This window comes from Lampetra planeri, chromosome 11 (genome assembly GCF_965212315.1).
Source record: "Lampetra planeri chromosome 11, kcLamPlan1.2.h2, whole genome shotgun sequence".
NCBI lineage: Eukaryota > Metazoa > Chordata > Hyperoartia > Petromyzontiformes > Petromyzontidae > Lampetra > Lampetra planeri.
Window position 1 is genome coordinate 13,282,236 of NC_136117.1, and position 26,504 is coordinate 13,308,739.

Sequence of the window (26,504 nt, forward strand, 5' to 3'; positions counted from 1 at the left end):
CTTTATTTATACTGGAGGAATCCGATGAGCTATAAAGAGCTCGTTTTCACAGATGTCCAGTTACGGAGTTGAATGCCCACCTCATGCAGTCCCCATCAGCGGCACTGAAAAAGTGGGAAATTAAATCCTACCAATGCCTACCCAGTGAATACTGCAAAGAAAGTAGATGATCACAAACATGTATTAGGACTCATACTTTTTGGTTTTTTCGGTAAAGTCACGTAGGTAAAAAATAAAATCGTAATTAAATCACGACATTCGGAGGCTTGTGTTGCTTCCGAAACGTCGTGATTTAATTTAGTTGTTTTCATTTTATTTTTTACCTACGTGACTTTCTAGAAAAAATACTAAAAGTATGGATCCTTGCAGTCACGGAAACTTCAAATCTAGAATGTATTAGGACTGTTTTGATATACCTTTTGAAACACAACAGTAATAGCCTTCGAGTATGACGTGATACTAGTTAATTACTATATAATACACTGTGCACACCTACACATCCATTGAATGACCTTTATTTTGAACATTATTGCATACACCATCACAAAAGTATAGGATTCATAATAAAACTTACCATTAATAATCGTGTGCCTCTTTATAGGGGGACAAGTACAAGCTAATGGGCAGGTAACTATACCAAGACGCAACAACATTATATATAGGCCTACAATTTTTGTGCAAAAAAATCTAGACATTAAACAAATAACCATCAGAGAAAGGAATGGATAGTTTAAAACCTGTGACAGCATATTTTAACACGAGGCTTTCTCGACCAATAGAATCTATAATACAGGTGTTTTGGGTTAGATCGCTTAAATAGGAATGTGTCGTTAAACCCGCCACCACCCGACACAGCCAATTAGTAAGGTTTGTCACGTAAACAGAACATGCCAATTCGTTACTAGTACAGCACACCGGTGTGTTGGAGAGCAAATCCACAACATTTGCAATCTTGAGTACGACATTTCGCCAGTAATTACAACCGGATTTCTCCACAAATATGGCCGCAGCCAGATTTGTGGAGAAATCCACCTCCTGTTTAGGTTCCTGCATTTGTCTGTTGGGATGCGGTCCAAAATCCAACTTGTATTGTATAACATCCCACACTTGTAGATCGGTCACCTATTTTTTTTTTATCACCTCACACGTGGGCAACTCTGTCCCTGCAGCGGAGGGTTGTCATGCACATTACTTAAGTGCAATTAATTTTGGTTGCTACAAGCGACATCCACAAGGTGTAAATATAAAACCAAATAAACAGGCACCCCTTTTTCTTTAGGCGTGTATGTTAGCTGTGTCTCCAACTGTGAAACATGAGCTTCAAGTTTCATTGATCCTAAAAATATATTATTTAAATCTAAAGCCTGGCATCGCCACCATCGCATACGCTCTAGTGATTTATCAACATCGGTTGGTTTAGCTATCGAGTGTGCAGTCGGTGCAACTGCAACCGGTGGCCCAAGAGGCCCAGACGGCAGGTTGCAAAGAGATGAGAAATTGGACAGGCAGGCAGCAACGTCATTTAATTCCCTGCACCAAAGCCTATGCCAAGCATGCTATGTCACTGTTAAAGATAAAAGCCAACAGTATGTTTGTAGTTGCATCTTAATTTACGACATTTCCACAAATAAAATGCTAACGTAAAATGGTTCCGTGTTGTGCACACTTTACAATGCCCCGGATGCCTCACAGCTCCGGTTTTACGGGCGCCTCTTCCACAGCCTCAGCGCCACCCTCTTCCTCTGCGCCGGGGTTGAAGGTCAGCGAGGCGGAGTTAATGCAGAATCGTTTCCCTGTGGGGGGTGGCCCGTCGTCAAACACGTGGCCCAGGTGTGCCCCACACTGTCGGGGGAGTGGGTAGTAAGGAGGGAGAACGGAGTCAATCGCTGCCCTGTGCCTCCCAATTAACACGGTTGGCTACGTACGGTGCGAAAGAAGTTCAACATACGTACATACATACCGTGAACATGATATTCGTGAATCTCTTGTGTTGCTATCAGAACGTGCGTTGAGCAATTATCGTCTCGCTTAAAATCTACTAAACCATGGCAACTGACCACATGGGACATTTGAGAAACAGTTGCCTGAAGGTTTTGATTTTAATTGTAAAAACCTTAAAAGGTTATTCTTATTATTTTTTTAAACTTGTCTCTGACTGTTCTATGCATAACTTACACCATTACAAAACAAAGTGTCTTGTAAGATTGTCTGCCAAATTCAATGGCAAAAGTAAAGGTGCAACCCTGAAATTGCTTGCTCACGTCACTGCTGGCGGAAGGGCCTCCACTAGAGGGAGCTTTAGAGATCCGCTGAGGGGTATTTTCTGCCTACTCTTCCCTGCTTGCCTGGCATCTTCAAAGAGTTGGGGGTGCCCACACTTTTCACCCACCAAACGAGAACTGCCGATCAAGTTAAATTGCTGTTTTTTTTCCTGGATTTTCTGTTTGCACTTAGTCACATAGTCACTTTAAGATGTTTTCTTGTTCATGTTTTTTGTTTGTTGCGGTTGCACCCGATTCAAGAGCCGAATGTGCTCACAGGGCTATACCTAATAAATTAACTTGAACTAGCTGGGTCGACAGAGGCCGTGAGTGATTGAAGAAACTCGAACATGATTTTCACTGTCGTGCCGGGGGATGAATCCAGCGATCTCTATATTGCAAATCCAGGGCCCTAACCATTGTTGGCACTGTCCTGTGGGACCGCAAATCATGCTGCTGACAGTATCATGACTTGTGGCTGCGAAGAAGACCGATACGTGAGTGGCAGTCTTTTCAATAATGCCTGGCTGTGTAGCTTGACATTTGAGGAAAGGTTGTCCATTGAGACTTTAGTTGTTTGAAGTTTTTTGTTCCAATCTTGAGCTAATCATTAAACCACGGAAGCATGTTGACTTTCGCGGGAATATTTTTTGGTTTTCGGCTCTTGTTAGTTTGCACGTTGCCCGCCTGCGAATCCTGCAGCAACCGCCCACTGCTAGCGATGGTCATGGGCTGTGGCCGCGTCCTTGGAAGAGAACTGCTGAGCTCAATGGGGCCTCACCCGCTAAAATAAAGTCTGAGTCGGCAAACAATGAGTGGGTTGAGCAAAAATTATTACCTACAATCCTAGGATTATATAGCCTTAAGTGGGCCAGCCTAGAGGAAGCCCGAGGTGTTGCATGTACGTATGTTGAACTTATTTCGCATCGTACGTAGCCAACCATGCTAGTCGGAGGTGCAGGGGAAGGACAACAAACGAAACACAAAAAATATAACAGGTTTTACCCTTTCTGGCAATAAAACAGTTGTGTTTAGATGTTAAAACACCAAACAGAATCATTTTTAAAGGAATCCTGTCTGCATTAACCACACAACTGATTGGTCCACACCAGAGACAGCTGGTGTGGACCAATAAGTTTCAAAGACAATAGATATATTATAAACACATTTCTGCGGAGGGAGCTGGTAGGAACGTGTTGGGTTGCTCGGTCAATGGCCAGGGTCAACGGCGGCGTGGTGTATTCCGCAAATATGCCCGACTGTGAGGGCGGGCACAAGCCGGCGTGAGTAGGTTAAACGTTGAGTTTTATAAGGGCACCACGGGGTGACCAGCCCCTCCCCACCCAGCCCCACCCAGCCCCTCCCCACCCTCCCCACCCAACCCCTTCCCACCCTCCCCAACCAGCCCACCCTCCCCACCCTCCCCTCCCCACCCAGCCCCTCCCTGCACGACGGACGGACACAATAATCCCCTGTGGGCTGGTGTAACCAGGAGGTTCCTACCAGTATCATAGCATGTTTTTTGTTTGCATGTTCACCACAAGTACGTGTGGTTAATGCAGACAGGATACATTGAAAAAGGATACTGTTTGGTGTTTTAACATCTAAACACAACTGTTTTATTGCCAAAGGGCCAAACCTAGTGTTAGATTTTTATATTGCCAAGAAAGGTCCCATATTCAAACACAAAAAGCAGATCTAAAGAAATTCGTTTTCAATTTAGTATAGTGGTGGTGTATAGTAATGTAGTGTATCATAGTGTAGTGTATAGTAGTGTATAGTGTAGTGAATAGTGTAGTGTATGTTGAACTTTTTTCGCACCGCACGTAGTGAACCGTGCTAGACGGAGGTACGGAGGGAAGGACAACAAACTAAACACAAAAAGCAAGGTGTTCTCACCTGGCCGCATGTCACTTCAGTTCGGTGCATTCCATGCGAACGGTCTTTTGAGTGCGAGACCGCATTTGCACTTATGATATTGTAGAACGAGGGCCATCCTGCAGAACAAAATACACTGCACTCATGTCACAGACTAACGGACACGTTTTTTAACGACACATTTATATTTACGCGATCGAACCCAAATAACCTCTATTATGGATAATATTGGTCGCGAAAGCGTGTTAAGCTGTCACAGACTCTTTAATAATTTGGTAATGATGCATTGGCAGTTGTGCAAAAACACAATGAGCAATAAATAACTCACCACATCAGTCAATAAGGTGCCTTAAAATAACAAAATATAATACCGTAGGTGACATCAGACAATGACCTTCTTCAGAGCACAAGTATGTATATGTTGAACTTCTTTTGGACCGTACATAGCCAACTGTGCTAATCGGAGATGCGAAAATATTGTCCACACAAATTATTTATGTGTTGTGAAGAAGCGCCATTTCTCCAAATGCCGCCTATTGTTCTTTTACTTTTAAGGCGAATGTGTTGAATTTTGTTACATTTAACGAGTATCTTGATTTGAAGCTTTCGTGACTGCAGGAATCCATACTCTTTGGTTCTTTCGGTAAAGTCACGTAGGTAGAAAAATAAAATAAAAAATAATATATCACGACGTTTCGATCGCAACACAAGCGGTCGTCCTCAGGTGGAAAAAATAATCCAGCAGTAGAACTGCTGGATCGAAACGTCCTGATGTATTATTTTTTATTTTATTTTTCTACGTACGTGACTTTACTGAAAGAACCAGACTATTTAACGAGTAACTAAATCACTTTCACAAACCAGGGGTTTCCATTAGATCATTTTTAAAAAGTCAAATTAAAAGCACAATATGGAGCCAATAAAAATTTCAGTTGAGAGAAATTTCACAATTATACAATCAGATGTATCTGCTGCCCACCTGCCACTTACATGAAATGATTTTTAAAAAAAAATCAGTATTTGTGCTAACATTACATTTCATTTCTCACATTTTAAATAACATAAAAATACACCCATCTAATGGTGCTCAACTTAAGACAACATACCGGAGCCAGAATCATACTTTGCTTGTGATCTAAAATGGGAAACAAAAATATGACAAACATGATCATTTGTGTTTTGCTTCATGTAACATAAATATAAAGCGGTTAGCAGGTAAATTAAAAATCACAGCATGGTGCTTGTACAGTTGCTGAGAGGAAAGAGCTCATCCTTTCATACAAATGATTTTTGCCACACTGGAAAAAAACCCATTATAATTGTATTTAATTCAATTATTTACACATTTCACCATGTTAACCCCCACCCCCATCTTAATCATAAACTTGAGCCAGCTGAAACGTTCTCTCAGTGGCATTCAAAATTCCAATTTTTATTTTTCACGAGCCCGTTATTTATTGCGTACGTTTCCAAAGGCAGAATCTTTACAATGTATATAAAAAAACAGCATCGTACGTACGTAATTAAATTATACATCTGCGGGACAAATAAAACATTTTGAGGTGCACCAGCGATGTCGCGGCGACCTCGCGTGCAGTTCATTTTTAAACCTCACCTTCAAGCATTAAAATATAAAAAGCACAACGGCGTCCGGGGAATAATTTTTACTGGAAAATAAAATAAAGTACAAAAGCGTTCAGCATAACGGCACTGCTTGAATACCACATTTTCAAACATTCGTCAGGGCACACGGAATTTTTTCTCGCGTTTAAGATTTCCACGGCCCCCCCCCCGCTGATGAAGTGAATTACCACATTCATAGCACGCGGCACAACACAGGAATCAATTTGAAAATAATAGCAATATATTGTTAAACTGTACAAAACGTAACCTTGAATGTCTGGCAGATCTCTGCGATCAAAAAATTCAAGGAAGCCGGTTGAAAGCAGGTGGAGGCGTAAGCCAATCATAAATCGAAATGCGTCCGCTCAAAAAGAATGTTAAACAATCTGGCGTTTAAATTGGACTGAAAGGCTGGTATCGAAAGAAAAGCAACTGCATTACCAGCCATTACAACCGCCAAATTCGTCAAATGCTCTGCGGCTGATAAGCGCCAACACAAGCAGCCCCGCTATGCTACAGTAAAAAAAAATCACTTTTGAAAAGTTGTGATTTGTCAACTGCACCATGGGGGATGGCTGGGGTAGATGGGGTGGGTGGGTTGGTGGTGGTGGGGGGGGGGCCTCGCTAAAAATATCCCTGAACGCTCGACAACGTACGTGAAGAGTGGTACTTGGCAGACGACGCAGCCGTACGTCCCTTTACCCTTGTGCTCCGCAAACTTCCCTGTGAAGGCACTGGGGAGGGAACGGGGAACAGTGCAGAATTCAGTCAGCATTTCTTAGTCGCACGCTTCACGGCTCCGGTAGACGACAAACTGCGCGATTCGAGTCCAGTCTTACTTAGCCCGTGGATCCCATTTAGTCATTGCCTTAGCGACAAAAGCAGGCTAAGGTGTAGTCAACGCTTAGGTAACTAAATGTTGGTGCGAGGGGCGCCCATTTTAAATTCCCCCCAAATATTATCAGGTCGGCCAGTCCGTCAACTCGGTAAATTTTTTAGGGTAGAAATATAGCTAAATACCATGTTTGATCTTCCTTCGGTAATACACTATCTGCATTCCGAATAGTTAATTTAATTGAAATGATTCACATTTAGTTGTCGTTAGCACTGCAGCAATCGTCACGCACGATGACTTTTGTCCCACTCAATCAACGTTGACTAAAATTAAATCACACTTTGTTGACACATTTTTATGTCAGTAACTTAATTAACAAAATTAGAACTGGATAGGGTGACAGCACAGGTGTCACATGCGAGCCAGAGTAAGCAAACCCCCGCTGAATGAAAGCACTGTCCTACAGTATGCCACAGTGTTCGTAGTACCACGACTCCTCTACTTACGAACATTAGACTTACGAACATACCTATGGAATGAGGTTTTTTTTGGGTTAGATCACATAAATATAAATGTGTCGTTAAACCCGCCACCACCCGACACTGTCAATTAGTAAGGTTTGTCACTTAAACAAAACATGCCAATTTATTACGATAACCCAACTCGTTCGTAAGTAGAGGAGTCGCCGTATAGAGAAGTGGTTCCTAAACCGGAGGTCAGCGGACCACTTGCAGTTCGGCAAGGTCGTGATGGGAAGCGGTCCGGCGACACCGCTTCACGTTAAATTTCTTTCACGGAACACCGTTGGAGTCTGTACTGCAGGGTGGTGCACGAAAACATTTTTGAGGGGTTCATGTTTTAGTCATTTGTAAGGGTGACGGTGCATTCGTCTGGGTGGGTGGGGGATGACTACGATGTATAATGCCGATTGAGTAATTTGCGGGCAAGTTTTTATTTTTATTTTTTGGTCAATTCGGTCTACCACTGCGAATGGAGTCAGGGCCAACCGGTGTCTCCCAAGCCGCGTGCGGCTCCATCGAAGGGGACATGACGTAGAATGCGCTCTCACAGTGGCAAAGAACAATGAATGTATCCCGTGCTGTGCCGAATACTGTCACTAGAGAGAGGGTGCTTAAAAAATGTTTAACACTTATATGGGACTATCGTTTTTAATAGAAAATGAACGGATAATGCACTGTAACATGATAACAAATGTGATATTAATAGCTTCAAAAAGTCAAAGAGTCTCCACTTGTTCGCCATCGTTGTCAACACGTGCCTGGAATCTTCTCCAGGTGGTCTCCAGAGCCCGGAGGCACATTTCTTGTGGCGTTGTTGCAAATTCTCAGAAGTGTTAAAACATTTTTAAAGCACCACCCTGTATATAAACACTTGGCTCATTGCAGGACTCATGGCTACTTTTTGGCGCCTGGCCTCTTACAGGTTGGCCACGCCTGCGTCAGGGGATCCTTTGAGGTCCACTGTGAAGCAGACGGCACATATTATTAAGGTTATTATTATTAGGGTAAACCCTATTCTTATTTTTCATACCTTGATTCTAGTAAAAAGGCCCCATGATACAGCTGCTCACCCCGAGCTATAAATGTTCTGATACGTGCATTGTCTTTGTACTGTCAGCCTTTTGGCGTTCTCTGGCCTAACACTGGTGAGGCTAGGCCATAACGAAGGCTGTTTCTGGTGTAGGCAAATCAGTTTCAAGGACAGTGCATACAATACAGAAGTACGTGTGGTTAATGCAGACTTGATTCCTTGCTAAAGGTCTCTATTTGGTGTTTGAACATCTTAACACCTGGTTAATTGCCAGAAAGGGTAAAACCCTATTCTCATTTTTCACACTATGAAGGCCATTACAGCCTGCAGTCATATCCAGGGTGATTGCTGTATCCAAAACGTGCAACAGGCGGCGAACGCCCATGTCACCGTAGACAACTTGCCACCCAACGGTGGCACACATGGGGTACACCGTGTCGATATCTAATGGGGCGGCCGCTTAATCCCTCCAGGATAAATAAAGATTGCGTTTCTGACTGGACTCCACCACGGCACGAAAGGCGACGACGGAGCGAGGCACTCACGGCTCGGTGCCCTTCTCCTGGGTCACGTGGAACTCGAGGGGGCTCAATTTCTTGCGGAGCTCCTCCTCCGCAAAGTTGACGCGACATGTCCTCGTGTCCTTGCACGAAGCTGTGGGCACAGCGCAGGGCAGGCAACCTCTCATGCCCCCACCTTTTTTCCAGCGGCACACCTGAGGCGGAGCTCATGCGGCGGGGGGGCCCTCGACGGTGCAGGCTGTTTTGCACTGGCTAATCGCCGAGCCTCCGAGCCAGAACATAACTGTTACATGCTGCCATCAAAATACATCGGTGTCTGGCTCGGGGCTAAGCGGGACGTGGGGATATTGACAGGTTCGCTGCGTGCGACATTGGCCGCAAGCACAACGAAGACACAGCATCAACCGTGCCTCGACTCGATTCGTTCGTTTTGTGTGATGTTAACGGCACGGCGGTGGAAAATCAACCCGACGCCTCCTGAGCCATCATGAGAATGAAATCTTTATTTAGACTGGAATAATCCGATGAGCTATGAAGCTCTTTATCACAGATGTCCAGTTGGGGCGAGTCAGGAAGTTGCAACACTGAACAATACGAAAAGAGATCAGAGTGCAAATTATAGGAAAGCTAAGCAAGTCACTAAATAAAAATAAAACAGGGCCCCAAAGGGGGGCCCTTTGCACGGCGGAAAACAGGACCTCCAGCATCATCCCCACAGGCAACGAAGCACCTTCTTCTCAGATGGCATCACCAAGAACTCTCCTTCAAGAAAATAAAACAAGGTCCGGATACAACGGCATTCTTGTTTTGAGCCAAATGAACACGCTCGGCTTACCCGTGTTGCTCTTGGCCTATAAAGGCCCCCCCCCCTCCGGCCCCGAGGTTCATTTTAAAATCGGAGCCGCAGATTTTTTCAAATAAGCGAATGGATTTTTTTTCCCACAATACTTTTTGACATTTTTGTGTGGTTGTTTGTATATGTCCTTGACATTTACCGAAGAAAAAAAAACATTTTAAAATCCTCGGCACTCAATAGTTGATGCTACCTGTGCAATGCTTCAATACCCTAACGTCAACATAAATGCCGTTTTGCCAAAATCAATATCTCTGTCTTCCCATAACAATAAAAAAAATACAAGGCTGTGCGTCAATCCACTACTAGATAAAGCTTTTCGCTCACCATGTCAGTTATGGGGGTTGTTTGACCATACTTTACTATGGCTGCTCAGTGCCGGTTGGTGAAGTGGAGGGGGGGGGTACCCAGGACCGGTTCAGATTTCAATCGTTGCTGACATCAGCCGAGGAAGAGAATAGAACTCAGGTCACCGGGTCCATAGCCTCGTGCGCAAGCCACTCCGCCACGACTCCCCATCATCAACTCTGATCAATACACTGTTGGTTAAAAGCATCCTAAAGCCATCGCCATCGCTCGCTGTCCGCCAAATGACAACAACAACAAGCAGCAGCGATCTTGGCAAGCCAGTTAATAACTCTCCGACGTCTCTTTGGGCTCAACCGCCTGTCGTTCGGCACGATGTTCGGCGGTTCGCTCAACGTGCTGGGGAGCTTTTTCTAGGAAATCGGGTGCCGAACAAAAACGCTCCATTGCTCGTGGAGCGGAATGATATGCATCATGATCCGTGTGTGATTTTGGATTAGGCCATGTGTACGTAGTGCAGAACGACACGAGGAACAACGCGAAGAAAACGCACCGGAAAGCAACACACAACAGCCGCGGAAGCCGACGCAGTGTTGTTACTAAACTCGTTCCAAGTTTTATTGCCGTTCAAATTTTGCCAATCCACAATTGCCAAGGATGTTTTGCCCACTGGGGTAGGAAGGGGAAAAAAAACAACAAACGTGCGCGGTGCATTTACCGACTAAGGTCGTCGACAGGGCAATGTGCCTCCTCGCGTGAACGCTACCAAATGCCCTGCCAGCAGCGCGGACAGCGGCGCAGCCCAGCAGCCTCGCTGCCCAGGACATCGTCGCACCTTAAACTGCAAAAAGGCATCACAACAGCGCTTTGGCCACGGCCACGTTCCACGGGCTCTCGGTTTTTATTCATGGCGAGCGTATTGATCCACAAGTGGTGGACCGCTAGAAGCAGTGACAGCAAAGCCAGCTAGTGCGAGGTGTACGTGGACTCGGGGTGGAATAATTCACACACCCCCCCCCATCCCCACCACTCCCTGGCGCTCACACGCCCCCTGCCCAGGGATTGCATTGCCACGATTAGATTCTAGAATGCTAACATCGTGGTACGTGGCAGCTCCTGTCAATCCACTGCTGGATGAAGGTCTCTCCATGCTGTGTAAGCCGTGGGGGGTTGTTTAATCATATTTCCCCACCCTAATCAGCATGGGTTTGTAAAAAAGGGTTCCGTGACAGGGTCAGATTTCACTCGTCACCGATGTTAGCCGTGACCGGAAATTTAACTCTGGTCACGTGGTTCATAATACAGTGTGCTAACCACTATCCCACCGTTCCGCCCCCATACATGTACTGATTGTATGCAATGCACGTGTGCTAAGCTTAGGAATCGAAGATGCATTGACGTATCATCATTATTCCTCCCATGTGTAACAGTAACATAAACAACATCTAAATTTAAACGAACAAGTGTTCAAATGTTTTACGATCATGTTATTTTTCCAAGCAAGACTTCATTATTACTACCGGGAATACAGTGCACTTGACCGACACATTCTTAAGAATGTGTCAGTGTGTGATGATGAACTTGATCACATGGACGAGTGAAGGCGAGCATGGGTTTTTTTTAACCACATGACCATGACAATATTCATGTTCTCAAAGCACAGCTCTGAGGTTATTTGGCACGAAGACTTTTCAGTTTTGTTTTATATTTTGGCCTCGGTATTTTTGCATTCCTGTTTTCCCAAAACGCATTACCCGATGAACCCAGAGAACCAGGTTCAATTCCCAGCCACGGTGAATCTCAGTGGGAATTCCCATGTGAATCAGTCCCTCTGCTTCATCAACTCGCAAATGACCGAGTGTCGTGAATTATGGTCAAACCATCCCCACAACCAACAAAGCATGGGGATATTGTCATACAATAGAGGATTTAAAAAGGTCTGTACATTATTCATTTTCATGAAAACTATTTTGCATGAGGCATTTTCTTTTCCTCATTAAATGAACCAATCCATAAAATTTGATGGTGTAAAAAATTTTAAATTACCAAAAATAATTGGCACGGTCAAATATTTTAATGTTAGCATTTTAATGTTAGGTTTTTTTAAATGTATTTCAGAACCAGTGAATGAGAGGTGATTTATTTTTTACATCCATACAAGTGGAACAATTGCTCCTACTTTTACTTGGTTGGATATGGCGAAAGTCTTCAATTTCCCCAGTAGATGGCAAACGGTGACCTCGTAATCAGTGCAGCTCAAGCACAAGATCGAGTTAAGCAATGAGGCAAAGCTCATTTCAAACGAGCTGTACACACTTGAGTGGAAATTCTCACAATTTGCAAAGTGCTCCTGCATGCATAAATATGGACTACCCAGCAGCATTTAACTGTTCACTAAACACAGCATTTGCCTGCTTAAATACATTCTGCTGGGAACACATTGGGAACACATTGGTCCTGGAAGGCCAGTGGGCCTAAGGACTAGAAAACGTTCGTTTATATTTGAAATGGTGCCTAATGATAACTGCATAACACACCGCTCACAATTAATGATTCAATGGTCAGTGCACAAGTGAAAACATCTCTGCCAATGGCAACGTACATGTTGTCAAGCGCCAGCATAATGAGCGCCAATTATTGGAAAGCCAAAAGTGGATTTTTGCCATATGAATGTGCGATTTTGGCTTTTTTGCATTCTCAGAAAAATATCGGCATTGGTAAGAGAGCAAGTTTTGTTCACGACCCAATTTATGAAGCCCTTGATATGTTTATGGTTAATTTTTGTTGTTGCAATTATTGTACCGTTTGTATCTCCCGATTAACACGGATGGCTACATACGGTGCGAAATAAGCTCAACATAACCTTTACTGCAGCCTTGCATCCCTTTGCTTTTCATTCGTTAAAAAAAGTACAATGTTAATAAATGCATATGGTTTAATGAAACAAAGTCGCTGTCTTTACATGCCCATGCTTAGTTTGTGTTTTCGATTATTTACCTTCTAACAAAAGTCTGGCCGTGTCTCGCACCCCCAGAAAGGACATCTCGTACGCCCAGGCGGTGCGTGATGCAGCCCAGGTTAAGCAGAAGAAGAACCACTGCTTTAGAGTATTTGCTTTTGTGAGCCAGGACAATCGGTTCTTACTTGGTTATACGTAAATAAATAGTCTGTCATTGTTGACGATTGTATAAATTAATAATTAGGCAAGAGTCTGCCACCACAAACAAATAAAATACTGCGTTTGTCCATCAGCCGATCGGCGTTCAAAGCCGATGTCTTGCGGCAACATTGACTTGAGCAGGCAAATGTTGTCTGTGTTGAACTTCTTTGCCACCGTACGTAGCAGCCAACCGTGCTCATTGGAGGAGCGAATCAGGCCTGTTAGCATGCCCCTGGGTCGCGCTATTCAGGAGCACTTTGAAAATCGAGAGACTTTTTGGGCTAAGGGTCTCTCCACTCAAGTGTGTGCAGCTCATTTAAGATCATTTAAGATTAGTCCTGTTCCCCAATGCATAAGTTAGTGCAATTATGCATTAATATTAAACGTGCACTTGTTTTGTATTCTAAGGAAGGTGAGCAGCAACCTATGGCCTCGCATTAAAGCCTCATGTTGCCGTGAAAAGCTCTGAGGGGGTTATAAAGAATATACAGTATCTCTAAGTGATATTGTTATCTGCGGGGGGGATGGGAGAACACCGAGTAACACGATGTTTTGAGTTTGGAGATGACCGTAAATATGAAATGTTGGTGCAACGTTAACACGTTTTAAGGGAGAGAGAAAGACTGAGATTGGGAAGCACATGGCCACAAAGTGGGAAGATGGATTCTAGATTTGAAGCTTTCGTGACTGCAAGGATTCATATTCTTAGGTTTTTTCGGTAAAGTCACGTAGGTAAAAAATAAAAATTAATAAAAGTAAAATAAAATAAAAATCACGACGTTTCGGAGGCAACACACGATGGAGTTTGGTGGCACGGAACCCTGGAAAAGCGACGGGGCTTGCGAGCTGACGAGAAGACGCGAACGCACGGGGCGGGCACGTGTTGGTCCAAATCATTGCGCGTGGACATGGAAAAAAAATGCTGCCGGGGTAATAAATGTAGCGGGGCCGTCTCGAACAGCAACAAGCGAGAAGGGTCGCGAGTTCGAAATCACCACCGGTGACCAACTCAAAACCTTCATGCATTGCGTGCCCAGTGTAGCGAGTTAAACAACATGTGCAGCATTAGTCAGTCGTCCTTCCCCCGCGTAACTCTGATCAGCACGATTGGCCACGTACGGTGCGATAGAAGTTCAACACAACAACAACCGCGGCGCTTGTGCCAGGCTAGATGCACGTTGAGGCCACGTGAAATGTCGAACGCCCGCCGGCGGGAGGTCGCGGGGCGAGACCCCGGTGCCACACGGGTCGACCGACTGAGATGACTGAGATGACTGGCCCATGCACCCACATGTGCCCCCCCCTACAGTGCCCCCTACAGTGCTGTATAACACACGCACACACGACGTTCGCGCGCGTGTTTGGATCCCGTTGGCCAAAGCGTTGCGCGTTCACTTGGCGGGCGATGGGCGGACCCGCTTCTTAAGCGGAAGCAGACGGCGGGCGGGAGGCAGGAAGGGAGGGAGGGGGGTGGGGTAACGTGGGGTAACGTGGGGTTACCTGTGAACGTGTATTGCGTCGCGACCACCAACAACACGAAGAGCAGCAACAGGACGGGAGCGATGGCACCCAGCGCCTGCGACTCCCAATCGGCGCACATGGCCACCACGTGGGGGGGGGCGTCGGCGGAAGGTGACAGCGGGGGGCGGATGTGACGCACCGACCGGATGTCACGAACAGCTGCTGATCGCGCATCGTCACCACGTGCGTGGTAGAAGGGGGACAGGTTACGTGCGTGGGAGAGGGGGGGGGCAGGCCACGTGCGTGGGAGAGGGGGGGGGCAGGTCACGTGCGTGGTAGAGGGGGGCAGGCCACGTGCGTGGGAGAGGGGGGGGCAGGCCACGTGCGTGGGAGAGGGGGGGGCAGGCCACGTGCGTGGGAGAGGGGGGGGCAGGTCACGTGCGTGGGAGAGGGGGGGGCAGGTCACGTGCGTGGGAGAGGGGGGGGCAGGTCACGTGCGTGAGAGAGGGGGGGCAGGTCACGTGCGTGTGAGAGGGGGGACAGGCCACGTGCGTGGGAGAGGGGGGGCAGGTCACGTGCGTGGGAGAGGAGGGGCAGGCCACGTGCGTGGGAGAGGGGGGGCAGGTCACGTGCGTGGGAGAGGGGGAGACAGGTCACGTGCGTGACAAGCGGACGGATCGGAGACAGCGTGGCGTGGTGCATCGATGCCAAGTCTCGGTCAGTCGACCACCCCCCCCCCGTTGGCACCTTGCTGCGCTTGTTGCCATGACCTCCTTTGCCAGCGCGGCCCTTCGACTCCTCACGTGGCCTCAAAAGTGCACCCAGCATGGCACAAGCGCCGTGGTGACGTCACCGCCACTTCGAGGTGCGCGACTGTTCTATATATTGTATTTTTTGGATGGGTTGTTATGGTGGCCTAAACCCGCTCAATTTCAAGTCACGCAGGACAGCGCTGAGGTTTCTGACCACTGGTGGAAATTCCACATTCCTATAACGGGAGTCGGATATTTCTCCACGGTGCGCCGCGTTGAGTGATGCGTATTCTCTCAAAGTGGCACTTTATTTATAGAATCCGGAGAGATGATTATTGTCCTGAGTGGACGTCTGACCGCACGGGCTGTCATTTTTAAAGTCGTCTGGATAAAATAGTTTTTGTTATTTATGGAATAAGTCAATCGTTTGGCACGTACTATTGCACCATGCTACGTACGTACTATTGCCGAGAAATGATCTGCCTTGCCTGGTATACAGGAGGTCGTGGGTTCCATCCCAACCCTGACACCTGTACATTCGGAGCAGAGGTGTGGACTCGAGTCATGTGACTTGGACTCGAGTCAGACTCGAGTCATGAATTTGATGACTTGCGACTCGACTTGGACTTGCATAACAATGACTTTGTCCCACCTATGAGATGTGGACTCGAGTCATGTGACTTGGACTCGAGTCAGACTCGAGTCATGAATTTGATGACTTGCGACTCGACTTGGACTTGCATAACAATGACTTTGTCCCACCTCTGATTCGGAGTTTGCATGTCTAGCTCCCCGTGGTCATGGACATTTTTCTCCGGGTCCTCGGGGTTTCCCTCCACATTTAGAAACATGCCTTTAGAGGATTTAGCTGCTGTAACTTTCTACATGAGATAAGCCACTTCGTTGAGCCATCGTTTGTGGCCAGGTCGCTTCTGAAAACATAACTATAGCTCAGTGGGCCTTACCTGGTAAAATACAAATACAGTAAAACCTTGGATTGCGAGTAACTTGGTCTGCGAGTGTTTTGCAAGACGAGCAAATTTTTAAAATAAATATTAATTTGATAAACGAGCGAGGTCTTGCAACACGAGTAGTACGTGTATACGCTTTGTCTGCCGAGCGCCACGTGATCACAACTGATGTCCGAGTGCTTTGATATACGAGTGCTTTGGATTACAAACGCGTTTCCGGAACGAATTATGCTCGCAATCCAAGGTTTTACTGTAGTTTTTATCACCATGGATGATTACAGTCAGTGATTTCCTGCTTTAATGAGCATCCAGACAGACGGTGCTTATCTTCTGTTTACAGCCCTGAGCCAGTGGTGGAAATTCCACATTGCTATGCTGAGGACGAGACTTATCATTAGGGGCCGACCATAAATGACGTCACGTGATTTTGACCGATTTTTGACCCCCCCCCCTCGTCACACGGCGTCACAAAGTCAGACCCCCCCTCAAATATGACGTCACAAAGCTCTGCCCCCCCCCCAAACCATATTTCCATTTTGAAAATAAAACATGCTTCAAATCACTTAAAACTATTGTCATTGTAGTGCGTATTTAATGTGGCGCTGCACTCTGATGTTGTAGGAGAAAACATTAAAAAGGAATCGTTGGGAAGCTGAAATTTAGCATAAAATTCACTTCAAAATATTCAGCGTCTAATTAAAACTGCAGATGTTCAGAATATTATATTGAAATTCTCTAATAATTATCAAATATTAAAAGTAATAACTATAAAAAAAAATACTTTAAACTTTGTAGTAGAACGAAGCAAAATGGAGAGTACAATTATAACAATCACATATTCATTTCACAGAATGAAAAGCCTGGTAGAATCATTAGAATAAAAATGTTTAATAACAATAATTCAAATAAATTACAAATTGTATGATTCTCCATTCTCCCATGGAGAAGCAAAATGCTCCTTAATGGAATAAATGAAAGGTGACCTTTGTAAATTTAAATAATCAAATAGTTAAAATGAAAATTAATCAAAATTTGGGTTCTAACAATCCTATTTAATTTAAATCTATTTAAACTTGTGCATTTTGAAGTGACGTCACATTTCTCGAACCCTCCCCCCCTCGCCACACATCGTCACAAATGTCTGACCCGCCCCCCCCCAAGTGCGTGACGTCATTTATGGACGGCCCGTTAGTCCATCATTGCTGACTTCACAAAGTGGTATCTATTTTATCGACCGTGGAGAGATGATGGGATTGAGTTAGATAACCACCTATGAGAATATGAACTCGCAACCTCCCCATTGCAAGCCGCTCGTTCTGTGGCTGAGCCGTCTGTACCGCTGAGCCACATGTCAACAGAAACGTGGACAAGTTGGTTCACATACCATGCACCAGTAAAAAGAAAAACTCAATGATTATACCCGCGATTAACCACATCTGTAAGGTCTCTGAATTTGAGCATCCAAAATCATCGGAACTACCCAGGTGAGTGGCTACTTACAAATGAGCTCACAGTGACGGGTGAGAAACAACATGGGTAGGTGATTGTAATTGAAAGTTGAGTTCCCAAAGAATCCCTGCTGGGACTTGTTCCCAATAACAGCTGCTAGGCTATTCACAGATGAGTGGGTATTGACAGATGAGAGCCATTAATATATATAGAGATCACGTATATACAAGACTCTGTGTGAAACACGTGCCGATATTTAATCTGCCGTAGAATTGCATTTGTATGCGATGACAGATTTCGGTGCAGGTTAATAGATCGCATGCTTTGTGTGGCTGTGCTGCTGAATGTGGCTGTGATCATTAATTTATTTTGGACAATAACGTGATTACAGGGGGCAAAATCGATGTCTTCCTCATTAATATTTCATGCATGGTCTCGTGCATAAAATACAAGTTGGATTCATATTACGTCTGAATGCGACCACATGCTCAAGGCGTGGCACAGAAACAGTAGGTATATGTAATCTAACCTATATAATTCATTTTTTGTCTGTCTGTCTGTCTGTCCGTCCGTCTGCGTACGCTCCCTTGCGGGGGATGTAGCTCTCGGACCGTGGGGTTCGCCGAGATTAAATTTTGCAGGTGGGCACGCCCCCGGCCCCGTGGTAAACTTAGGCATTTCCGATTTTTCGTCTCTAAACTTTAAATCGGCCCGATAATCGATTTAGTGCGATTTCTATTTATTTATTTAAATCTTTATTTATTTATTTAATATCGCCGACCGGCGCGGACCACGGCGGTTGCCCCTGGCAACGGGTAGCAACAACTTCGCTGCAGGGTGGACGCCATTTTTAATTCCCGTTAAAAATATGCGCACGCATTAACACGCGACTCTGAGGTAAATTCATCAAAGTTTCACGTCCTCTTCACTCCCCTTCCACCCCAATGTGTGCAATTACTATTATAGGGTCGGTAGATAATACAATTATAGCGATTAGACAGTATTATTGTAGCGCGGGGGGGGGGGGGGGGGTAACGGCCCCAGCACCCAGCCTCAGCCGGATGGGCAATCTAGGCGAGGCCGGAGGCTCTGCACGGTACTAGGCCTCGACACGCAACTCTGTCAGGCGACGACTTTGTGGTATAAACTCGATATACCCAGCGTTGCCCGGGGGAAAAATACATTTAAAATCTTCTGAAAACTTTAAAACATAACATCCCAATGAAAATACAACTGTGTAATTAAAACTCTAAACCCGACCACGCCAAGAATCCATTCTATGAATCGCGAAAAGGAATCGAAGGTTGTAGATTCATTTAGAATCGCCTTATTTCCGTTTAATATAAGTTGGTTATAGAGTTGATATAAACTGCTACGAATGGGAAATATCCGGCGTTGACCGGGGCTAAAATATAATTAAAAACTCCTGAAAACTTTAAAACATAACATAACAATGAAAATAAAACTCTGTAATTAAAAATGGAAACCTCCTATGCGCCAGGAATCGATTCTTTGAATCGCGCAAAGGAATCATCGAAGGTTGTAGATTCCTTTAGGATCGCCCTTAACGAGTGGTGAGGGAGAGTGGTGAGGGAAAGTGGTGAGGGTGAATGGTGAGGGTGAGTGGTGAGGGTGAATGGTGAGGGTGAGTGGTGAAGGTGAGTGGTGATTGGTGAGGGTGAGTGGTGAGGGTGAGTGGGGAGGGTGAGTGGCAGTTGTGAGTGGTGATTAGTGAGAGGTGAGTGGTGAGGGTGAGCGTGAGTGGTGAGGGTGAGGTTGAGTGGTGAGCGGTGAGGGTGAGCAGTGAGGGTGAGTGGTGATTGGTGAGGGTGCGATTGGTGAGGATGAGTAGTGAGGGTGAGTGGTTGTTGTGAGGGTGAGTGGTAAGAGTGAGTGGTGAGGGTGAGTGACGGTTGTGAGAGGTGATTAGTGAGTGGTGAGGGTGAGTGGTGAGGGTTAGTGGTGAGCATGAGTGGTGAGGGTGAGTGTTGAGCGTGAGTGGTGAGGGTGAGTGGTGATTGTTGAGGGTGTGATTGGTGAGGATGAGGGGTGAGTGGTAAGGGTGAGTGGCGGTTGTGAGTGGTGATTAGTGAGGGGTGCGTGGTGAGGGTGAGCGTGAGTGGTGAATGGTGAGGGTGAGTGGTGAGGGAGAGTGGTGAGGGAGAGTGGTGAGGGTGAATGGTGAGGGTGAGTGGTGAGGGTGAGTGCTGAGCGTTGAGGGTGAGTGGTTGTTGTGAGGGTGAGTGGTGAGAGTGAGTGGTGAGGGTGAGTGGTGAGGGTGAGTGGTGATTGTTGAGGGTGTGATTGGTGAGGATGAGTGGTGAGTAGTGAGGGTGAGTGGTGAGGGTGAGTGGTGAGGGTGAGTGGCGGTTATGAGTGGTGATTAGTGAGGGGTGAGTGGTGAGGGTGAGCATGAGTGGTGAGCAGTGCGGGTGAGTGGTGATTGGTGAGGGTGTGATTGGTGAGGATGAGTGGTGAGTGGTCAGGGTGAGTGGTGAGGGTGAGTGGTTGTTGTGAGGGTGAGTGGTGAGGATGAGTGGTGAGGGTGAGTGGCGGTTGTGAGTGGTGATGGGTGAGTGGTGAGCGGTGAGGGGTGAGTGGTGAGCGTGAGTGGTGAGGGTGAGTGGTGAGGGTGAGTGGTGAGGGTGAGTGCTGAGTGGTGAGGGTGAGTGGTGAGAGAGTGGTTAGTTTTGAGGGTGAGTGGTGAGGTTGAGTGGTGAGGATTAGTGGAGAGTGGTGAGTGGTGATTGGTCAGTGGTGATTGGTGAGGATGAATGGTGAGTAGTGAGGGTGAAGTTGAGTGGTGAGGGTGAGTGGTGAGGGTGAGTGGTGAGGCTGAATGGTGAGGGTGAATGGTGAGAGTGAGTGGTGAGTGGTGAGGGAGAGTGGTGAGTGAGAGTGGTGACGGTTAGTGGTGAGGGTTAGTGGTGAGAGTGAGTGGTGAGGGTGAGTGGTGATTGGTGAGTGGTGAGGGTGAGTGGTGAGGGTGAGTGGTGAGGGTGAGTGGTGAGGGAGATTGGTGAGGGAGGTTGGTGAGTGGTGAGTTGTGAGGGTGAATGGTGAATAGTGAGTGGGAGTGGTGAGTGGTGAGGATGAGTGGTAAGGGTGAGTTGTGAGTGGTGAATGGTGAGGGTGAATGATGAGTACAGTCAATATGCACTGCTGTTATCATACCAGGTACCACCACCACAATATGTACTCCTCTCATCATAGCAGATACCACCACAGCAGTATGCACTGCTGTAATCATAGCAGGTACCAACACAGCAGTATGCACTGCTGTAGTGATAGCAGGTACGACCTCAGTCGGTATACACTGCTGTAGTGATAGTAGATACTGCTATCGAGTTGGTAGATACCGCTATAGTAAATACTAAAACAGTCAGTATATACCACTACAGTCAGTCAATACTGCTACAGTCAGTATATACTACTATACAGTCAGTACATACTGCTATGGTGAGTAGCGACTAGAGTCAGTAGATACTATTATAGAGTGAGTAGATACTGCTATAGATTTTGTAGTTACTACTATAGTCAGTGGATACAACTATAGAGTCAGCAGATACTATACAGTTAGTCGTTACGAGTATATAGTCGGTAGATACTACTGTAGGCCCAGTAAATACTACTATGGTCAGTAGTTATTACAGTCACTAAATACTACTACACAGTCAGTAGCTACTACTGGCTCAGTAGATACTACGGTACAGTCAGTAGATACTACTACAGAGTCAATAGATACCACTTCCTCTGTTGTATGTAAGGTGTTGTTAGTATATATACCTACGAGGGGTAAAGATATTTTTTGAGGGGGGGGGGGGGGGAGACCACAATTTTCGGAAACATTTTGACATCAACTATTTACCCCACACTTTCTACAACTTTTTGGACTTGTGAAAGCCTCTTATATATTTGTTGGTGGAGAAATGTACAAACAGCCCACCGGGCTTTGACAATACCTTAGTATCTGTGTATATATATGTAAGGTTTTTAAGAAATATATTTTTCACCCGGGCAAAGCCGGGTACTTCTGCTAGTTAAATATATAAAGAGAAGGCGGTTAGTCATAGACAGAGGATAAGATGATGGTCTAGCTTATAGCTTGAACAGGAGCAGGGAGTTGAGCAGGGGTCCCCAACCCCCAGGCCGTGGACCGGTACCAGTCCGTGGCCTGTTAGGAACCGGGCCGCACAGCAGCAGGAGGTGAGAGCGGTGAGTCCGCGTGTGTACACACTCTACACACCGCATAGTGGTGAGCGGTGAGTCCGCGTGTGGCCCGCCCATCGTTTTATTGACCACTTCCGTCCGTGCTTCTTTCCCGCACCGCGCACTTGTCTCAGTCACAGTGTTGGTGAGCCCACAAGCTCTAACCCCTAGCCAAAATTAGTAAAAAAGAAACGTTGCCGGAGAGCTTCTTTGAAAAGGGACCCAATGATGAACCCCCCCCCACCCCCCGGTCCGTGAAAAAATTGTCTTCCACGAAACTGGTCGCTGGTGCCAAAAAGGTTGGGGACCGCTGTCCTCCAGGACATCTGTGGAAATTATCTTCAGAGCTCATCAAATTCCTCCGATGTCCATAAATATTGTGATTCTGATTGGTGGAAGGCAGTTTCAGACGATGGCGTGAGCGGAAGAAATTTTTGAGTCCACCAGCCAATGAGTTTTTCCGACCAGCGATACATTTCAGTGTTTGTTCAGAAACGCAAACTCTGTACTGGTTTTGATCTCCTGGGTCTCATCGGCAGCCTGTTTACAGCCTGTTTACAGCTATTGTCAGGGTCGGGATCGGTGGCTGCTCGCCAACTTTCCCAGTTTAACCTTGCGTTACAGCCATAACACCAATTAAACCTTTTCAATTAATTGAAGAAACTTCAGCCTCGTAACCTAGTTTAAAAAGTGTGAACTGTGAATCCTTTAATTGGTGTGAAGATTCTGGCCTTTATTTTTGCTGAAAGATTTCATCAAGGTGAAAATTAATCACATCAGGGGGCAGTGTTATTCCTCTTCCCAGGAATTACTTTATTTTGCCCTATATTCACGTTTCAGTATTTTCATCCACACCTTTACCACACGTCAATCTCCTTCGCACTCAGCCATGAGCAGTGGGTCCCCACACCACCTTCAAAAAATACAAAAATACCTCCATTCGAAGACCCCCATGAATGCAAATCCCCCCCTCCCTCCGCCCTATGCAGCATCTTGAGATGCGGTCACATTTAGACAATTCATAAATCCAAATTGTCTTTTGTGGTAACCCCTGACCCCTATTAGTATAATTGGGTTATTTTGTGGCAAATTCCTGCTCCCGTGACTAATGAGCTGGATGGACTGGGCTGCCATCTTGAGATCTACTAATGAAGTATATTCATCGTGGAGGAATTCCCTGCGTGCGCTCAAAGTTGCAAGGCCCTGCTTCGTCTTCACCGTTTGCTTCTCGGGCATGTGGGAATTAAGGTGCCGCGCGCATGTGCGCGTGTGTGCGCGTGTGTGTGTACCCCGCTGGTAGTGTAGTGGTTTTCGCACTGCGCTACGAACCCTGCGACCCGGGTTAGATTCCCGCTCACGGCCAACACCAGTGACGATTATCTGAACTGGTCCTAGGCCTCCCCTAGGTCGACTCAGCCTCAAATGAGTACTTGGTGTGAAGTGTAAACATTGCCACTAGGGAGACAAAGGCGGCCGGGCGTGGTGTTGGCCAGCCCCCCATCGTGTGCTGTTCCAGCCATCATAGGTGCTCGCTAGCAGCACTTGCCCCAACAGTCTGTTAAGGCTTTACGGGGGATCTTTGTCTTTGTGTCCCCCGCTATGTGCGTTGGCAGTCGCAACCCCGGCGGCTCGGTATTAATGGGTCACGTTTGCATGTTTGCGTCATTGGCCTAGTTGGGTTGGTGCGGTCCTGTTGTGTGTTTTTTTTTTTAAACCTTTTTCCAGATCCTGCAGTTTGTGCAACGTTGATTCACAACTGAAATGTCAAGGTCTGCTCTTACGGTCTACTAACCATCTGGCGTTACATCTCACCGACCTCTGGGTTGCTCTCTGATGCCTGTCTAGAAACTCTGCCCTCCTCCAATTTGCACACGTGCATCACCCATTGCAAACGTCTTCCTCTCATTAAATCTACAATAATTTATTTGCGCCGTTGTATTCACAACTTCCATATTATCCTGACCATATTCTTCCGTGAATTTCTTGCACATGCTCTTACATTTGAAGACCAGAAGCGTGTTTTTGGTTGCTTTTGTTGAATCCATCTAAGCTATCTGGCCCATATATTGACACAGACATTACTCCTGCCTCTCTATCAACACTGAAGTTGAACTATCACCTTTACCAAAGTGGTTTATGTAGTCCATAAAAGCCCACACTGTTAATACATCTCTCATCACAATTCCATGTGTTTTGCAAATTGTTTATCCACATAAATCATACTCTGCAGATGCTGGATAGCTTTTTAAAATTGTACACTCACCTCTGTTTTTTGTTTTCATTCATTTCAGCTGAAAAATTGCCCGACCATCAAACAAGAAAACTAAACTGGCACTAAAAATCTTGCAACACTCACGAATTGTCACCGACACCACCACCACCACGAACAATGAAGCGGATCGTGAAACCAATCCGGACCTGGATCAGCATCGCCCCACGCACACTGCAGGGCGCAGCACCGTGCCCTGGCTGGCACCGGCCGTCGCTTAACAATTTAGACCTCCGCAGACGTTTTCCGGACGGTCCGTCCGTCATTCCCCTGGCGGCGGGGTCCATTGAAAGCACAGGCAGCGGCACACCGTTTCAGAGGCCGTGCCAAGAACGATCTCGGGGCGGCCTGCGGTGTCAGGGTCGGGCAGCAGCCCGGCAAAGGAGCGCAGCACGATCCGGAAAATCGGGGCACGGCAGCCTCGCCGGGCCGAGGTGGCCTTCGCCTCCGCGAGACTTCTCCACCTGGATTTGGTCTCCGCGCGCCGGCCGTCCTGTGCCCCCCATCGAGAGTGAAATGACGCGGGCGCGGTCAGCGACTGCGCCTCAAGCCAGGCGGGCGTCTGGAGCCGGGGCGGCCGAGGGTGCGGGAGGGGACGATGGTGACGGCCGTGGCGGCCGTGGCGAAGGTGTGGGAGGACGCGGGAGAGGGGAGACGGCGCTGGGCTGCGTCCGCTCGTGGAGCAGACGATTCCGAGCGGCGGGAATCTCCGAGCCGTGGGAGTCGGCCGCCTACATTGTCGCGCACGTGCTTGGGGCTAAGACGGTGAGGCTGGCGCCGCTCGCGGTCGGTCCCAGGGGCGGGCCTGCCTTAGATGACTTTCCTCACGGCAAAATGTATTAGCTTTTCACTTTGGTTCATGATTGTGTGCGGTGTTTTCTATTTTTCCTGTAACGCGGTTGTTTTTGCCCTGATTTCTAATTGCGTTTTTTTTATTGCGCTTGTTGAAATTTGCTTCATTATACTGTTGTGTTTTATTTGATTTAATTGATTTTGTATTTTCTGGTGAGCCGGGTCACTCTTGCAAACGAGACTATCGTGGCCGCGAGAGTTCTCCCCTGGCTAAGCAGACAAATTGGAAGTTGAAACGAATGCTGCTGACTTACCACGCGTTCGTGGGAAGAGAAACCCAGTCGGTCAAAACCGGTGCGGATTTGGCTTAAACAGATGCTGCTGGATAATAATGGTCTGAAAAAGCCGCTCGTCCGACAAGCGCAAAAAACCACGCGTGCTCTATTTGTTCGGGGAGACACGTAACTGGGGGGGGGGGAGTGGTGGTTTTGTTTCACAGCACTGCGCCGTGTTTTTGCTGATAAAACCCGAGGGATGTTGAGATTTTTGACGCGGGGCGTGTGACTCGTCACGCAGATGGCGAGCCTGGGCAGGGCCGTGACTCGGCCCATCGCGGCGGAGGCGCAAGCGAAGGTCGGGGAGCTCTGCCGTCGACGTCTCACGAGGTAGCAGCAGCAGTAACAGCTGTGTTAGCAGCAGTAGCAGCTGTATTAGCAGCAGTAACAGCCGTATTAGCAGCAGTAGCAGCTGTATCAGCAGCAGTAACAGCTGTATCAGCATTAGTAACAGCTGTATCAACAGCAGTAGCAGAAGTAGCAGCTGTATTAGCAGCAGGAGCAGCTGTATTAGCAGCAGTAGCAGCTGTATCATCAGCAGTAGCAGCTGTATTAGCAGCAGTAACAGCTGTGTTAGCAGCAGTAACAGCTGTGTCAGCAGCAGTAACAGCTGTGTTAGCAGTAACAGCTGTGTTAGCAGCAGTAACAGCTGTGTCAGCAGCTGTACTAGCAGCAGTAGCAGTTGTATTAGCAGCAGGAGCAGCTGTATTAGCAGCAGTAGCAGTTGTATTAGCAGCAGTAACAGCTGTGTTAGCAGCAGTAACAGCTGTGTCAGCAGCAGTAACAGCTGTGTTAGCAGTAACAGCTGTGTTAGCAGCAGTAACAGCTGTGTCAGCAGCTGTACTAGCAGCAGTAGCAGCTGTATTAGCAGCAGGAGCAGCTGTATTAGCAGCAGTAGCAGTTGTATTAGCAGCAGTAACAGTTGTATTAGCAGCAGCTGTATTAGCAGCAGTTGTATTAGCAGCCCAGGACAGGTGCACTGATCTCACTGATGTTAACCTTTGGCAGGATTCAAAGTCAGGTGACCGGCTTCTTAGTGCAGTGCACTCACCACTCTACCACCACCACCACCACCACCTTCCCAAACGTTTAATAATCACAGTAACATTGCCTTCCTTTGATATCATGAGCATGGGAGCAGCAGTTTTCATCTCGTGTTCACAGCAGCCCTGAGCATAGTGGTGGGAAAATAAATATATCTATATTCCTGTGGCAGGAGCGAGCGTACACGCTTAGGATGATTACCATTGACTTCCCATGAAGTGGGCGCTGATTTAT

The 26,504-nt window shown here is 46.8% G+C and overlaps 2 protein-coding genes across 9 annotated transcripts in view; one reads left to right on the plus strand and one right to left on the minus strand.

Annotated features, from left to right (window-relative positions):
* Positions 1–499: 499 nt before the first annotated feature.
* On the minus strand, positions 500–14,634 carry MSRB3 (methionine sulfoxide reductase B3). 2 transcript variants are annotated; one of them, XM_078598901.1, is made up of 7 exons: positions 14,489–14,628; positions 10,547–10,669; positions 8,694–8,802; positions 6,419–6,496; positions 5,246–5,274; positions 4,161–4,258; positions 500–1,842 (listed from the first exon to the last, which is right to left on the minus strand). In XM_078598901.1, exons 2-7 carry the CDS (start codon positions 10,653–10,655, stop codon positions 1,687–1,689), a joined length of 579 nt encoding a protein of 192 aa, XP_078455027.1. In that variant the 5' UTR covers positions 10,656–10,669; positions 14,489–14,628; the 3' UTR covers positions 500–1,686. The 2 variants fall into 2 exon arrangements, with proteins under 2 accessions (XP_078455027.1, XP_078455029.1); XM_078598903.1 differs by lacking the exon at positions 10,547–10,669 and having other exon boundaries at positions 14,489–14,634.
* HEMK1 (HemK methyltransferase 1, mitochondrial release factors N(5)-glutamine) overlaps positions 14,478–26,504 on the plus strand; it is a 47,270-nt gene continuing 35,243 nt past the window's right edge. For 3 of the 7 annotated variants that reach the window (XM_078598894.1, XM_078598899.1, XM_078598900.1), the window contains exons 1-3: positions 15,032–15,314; positions 24,122–24,864; positions 25,468–25,556. In XM_078598894.1, coding sequence (XP_078455020.1) covers positions 24,220–24,864; positions 25,468–25,556 — 734 coding nt within the window. In that variant the 5' untranslated portion in view covers positions 15,032–15,314; positions 24,122–24,219. Of the gene's footprint in view, positions 14,693–15,031; positions 15,315–21,443; positions 21,837–24,121; positions 24,865–25,467; positions 25,557–26,504 lie in introns of those variants that run through there. The other 4 variants (XM_078598897.1, XM_078598896.1, XM_078598895.1 and 1 more) reach the window with 4 other exon arrangements.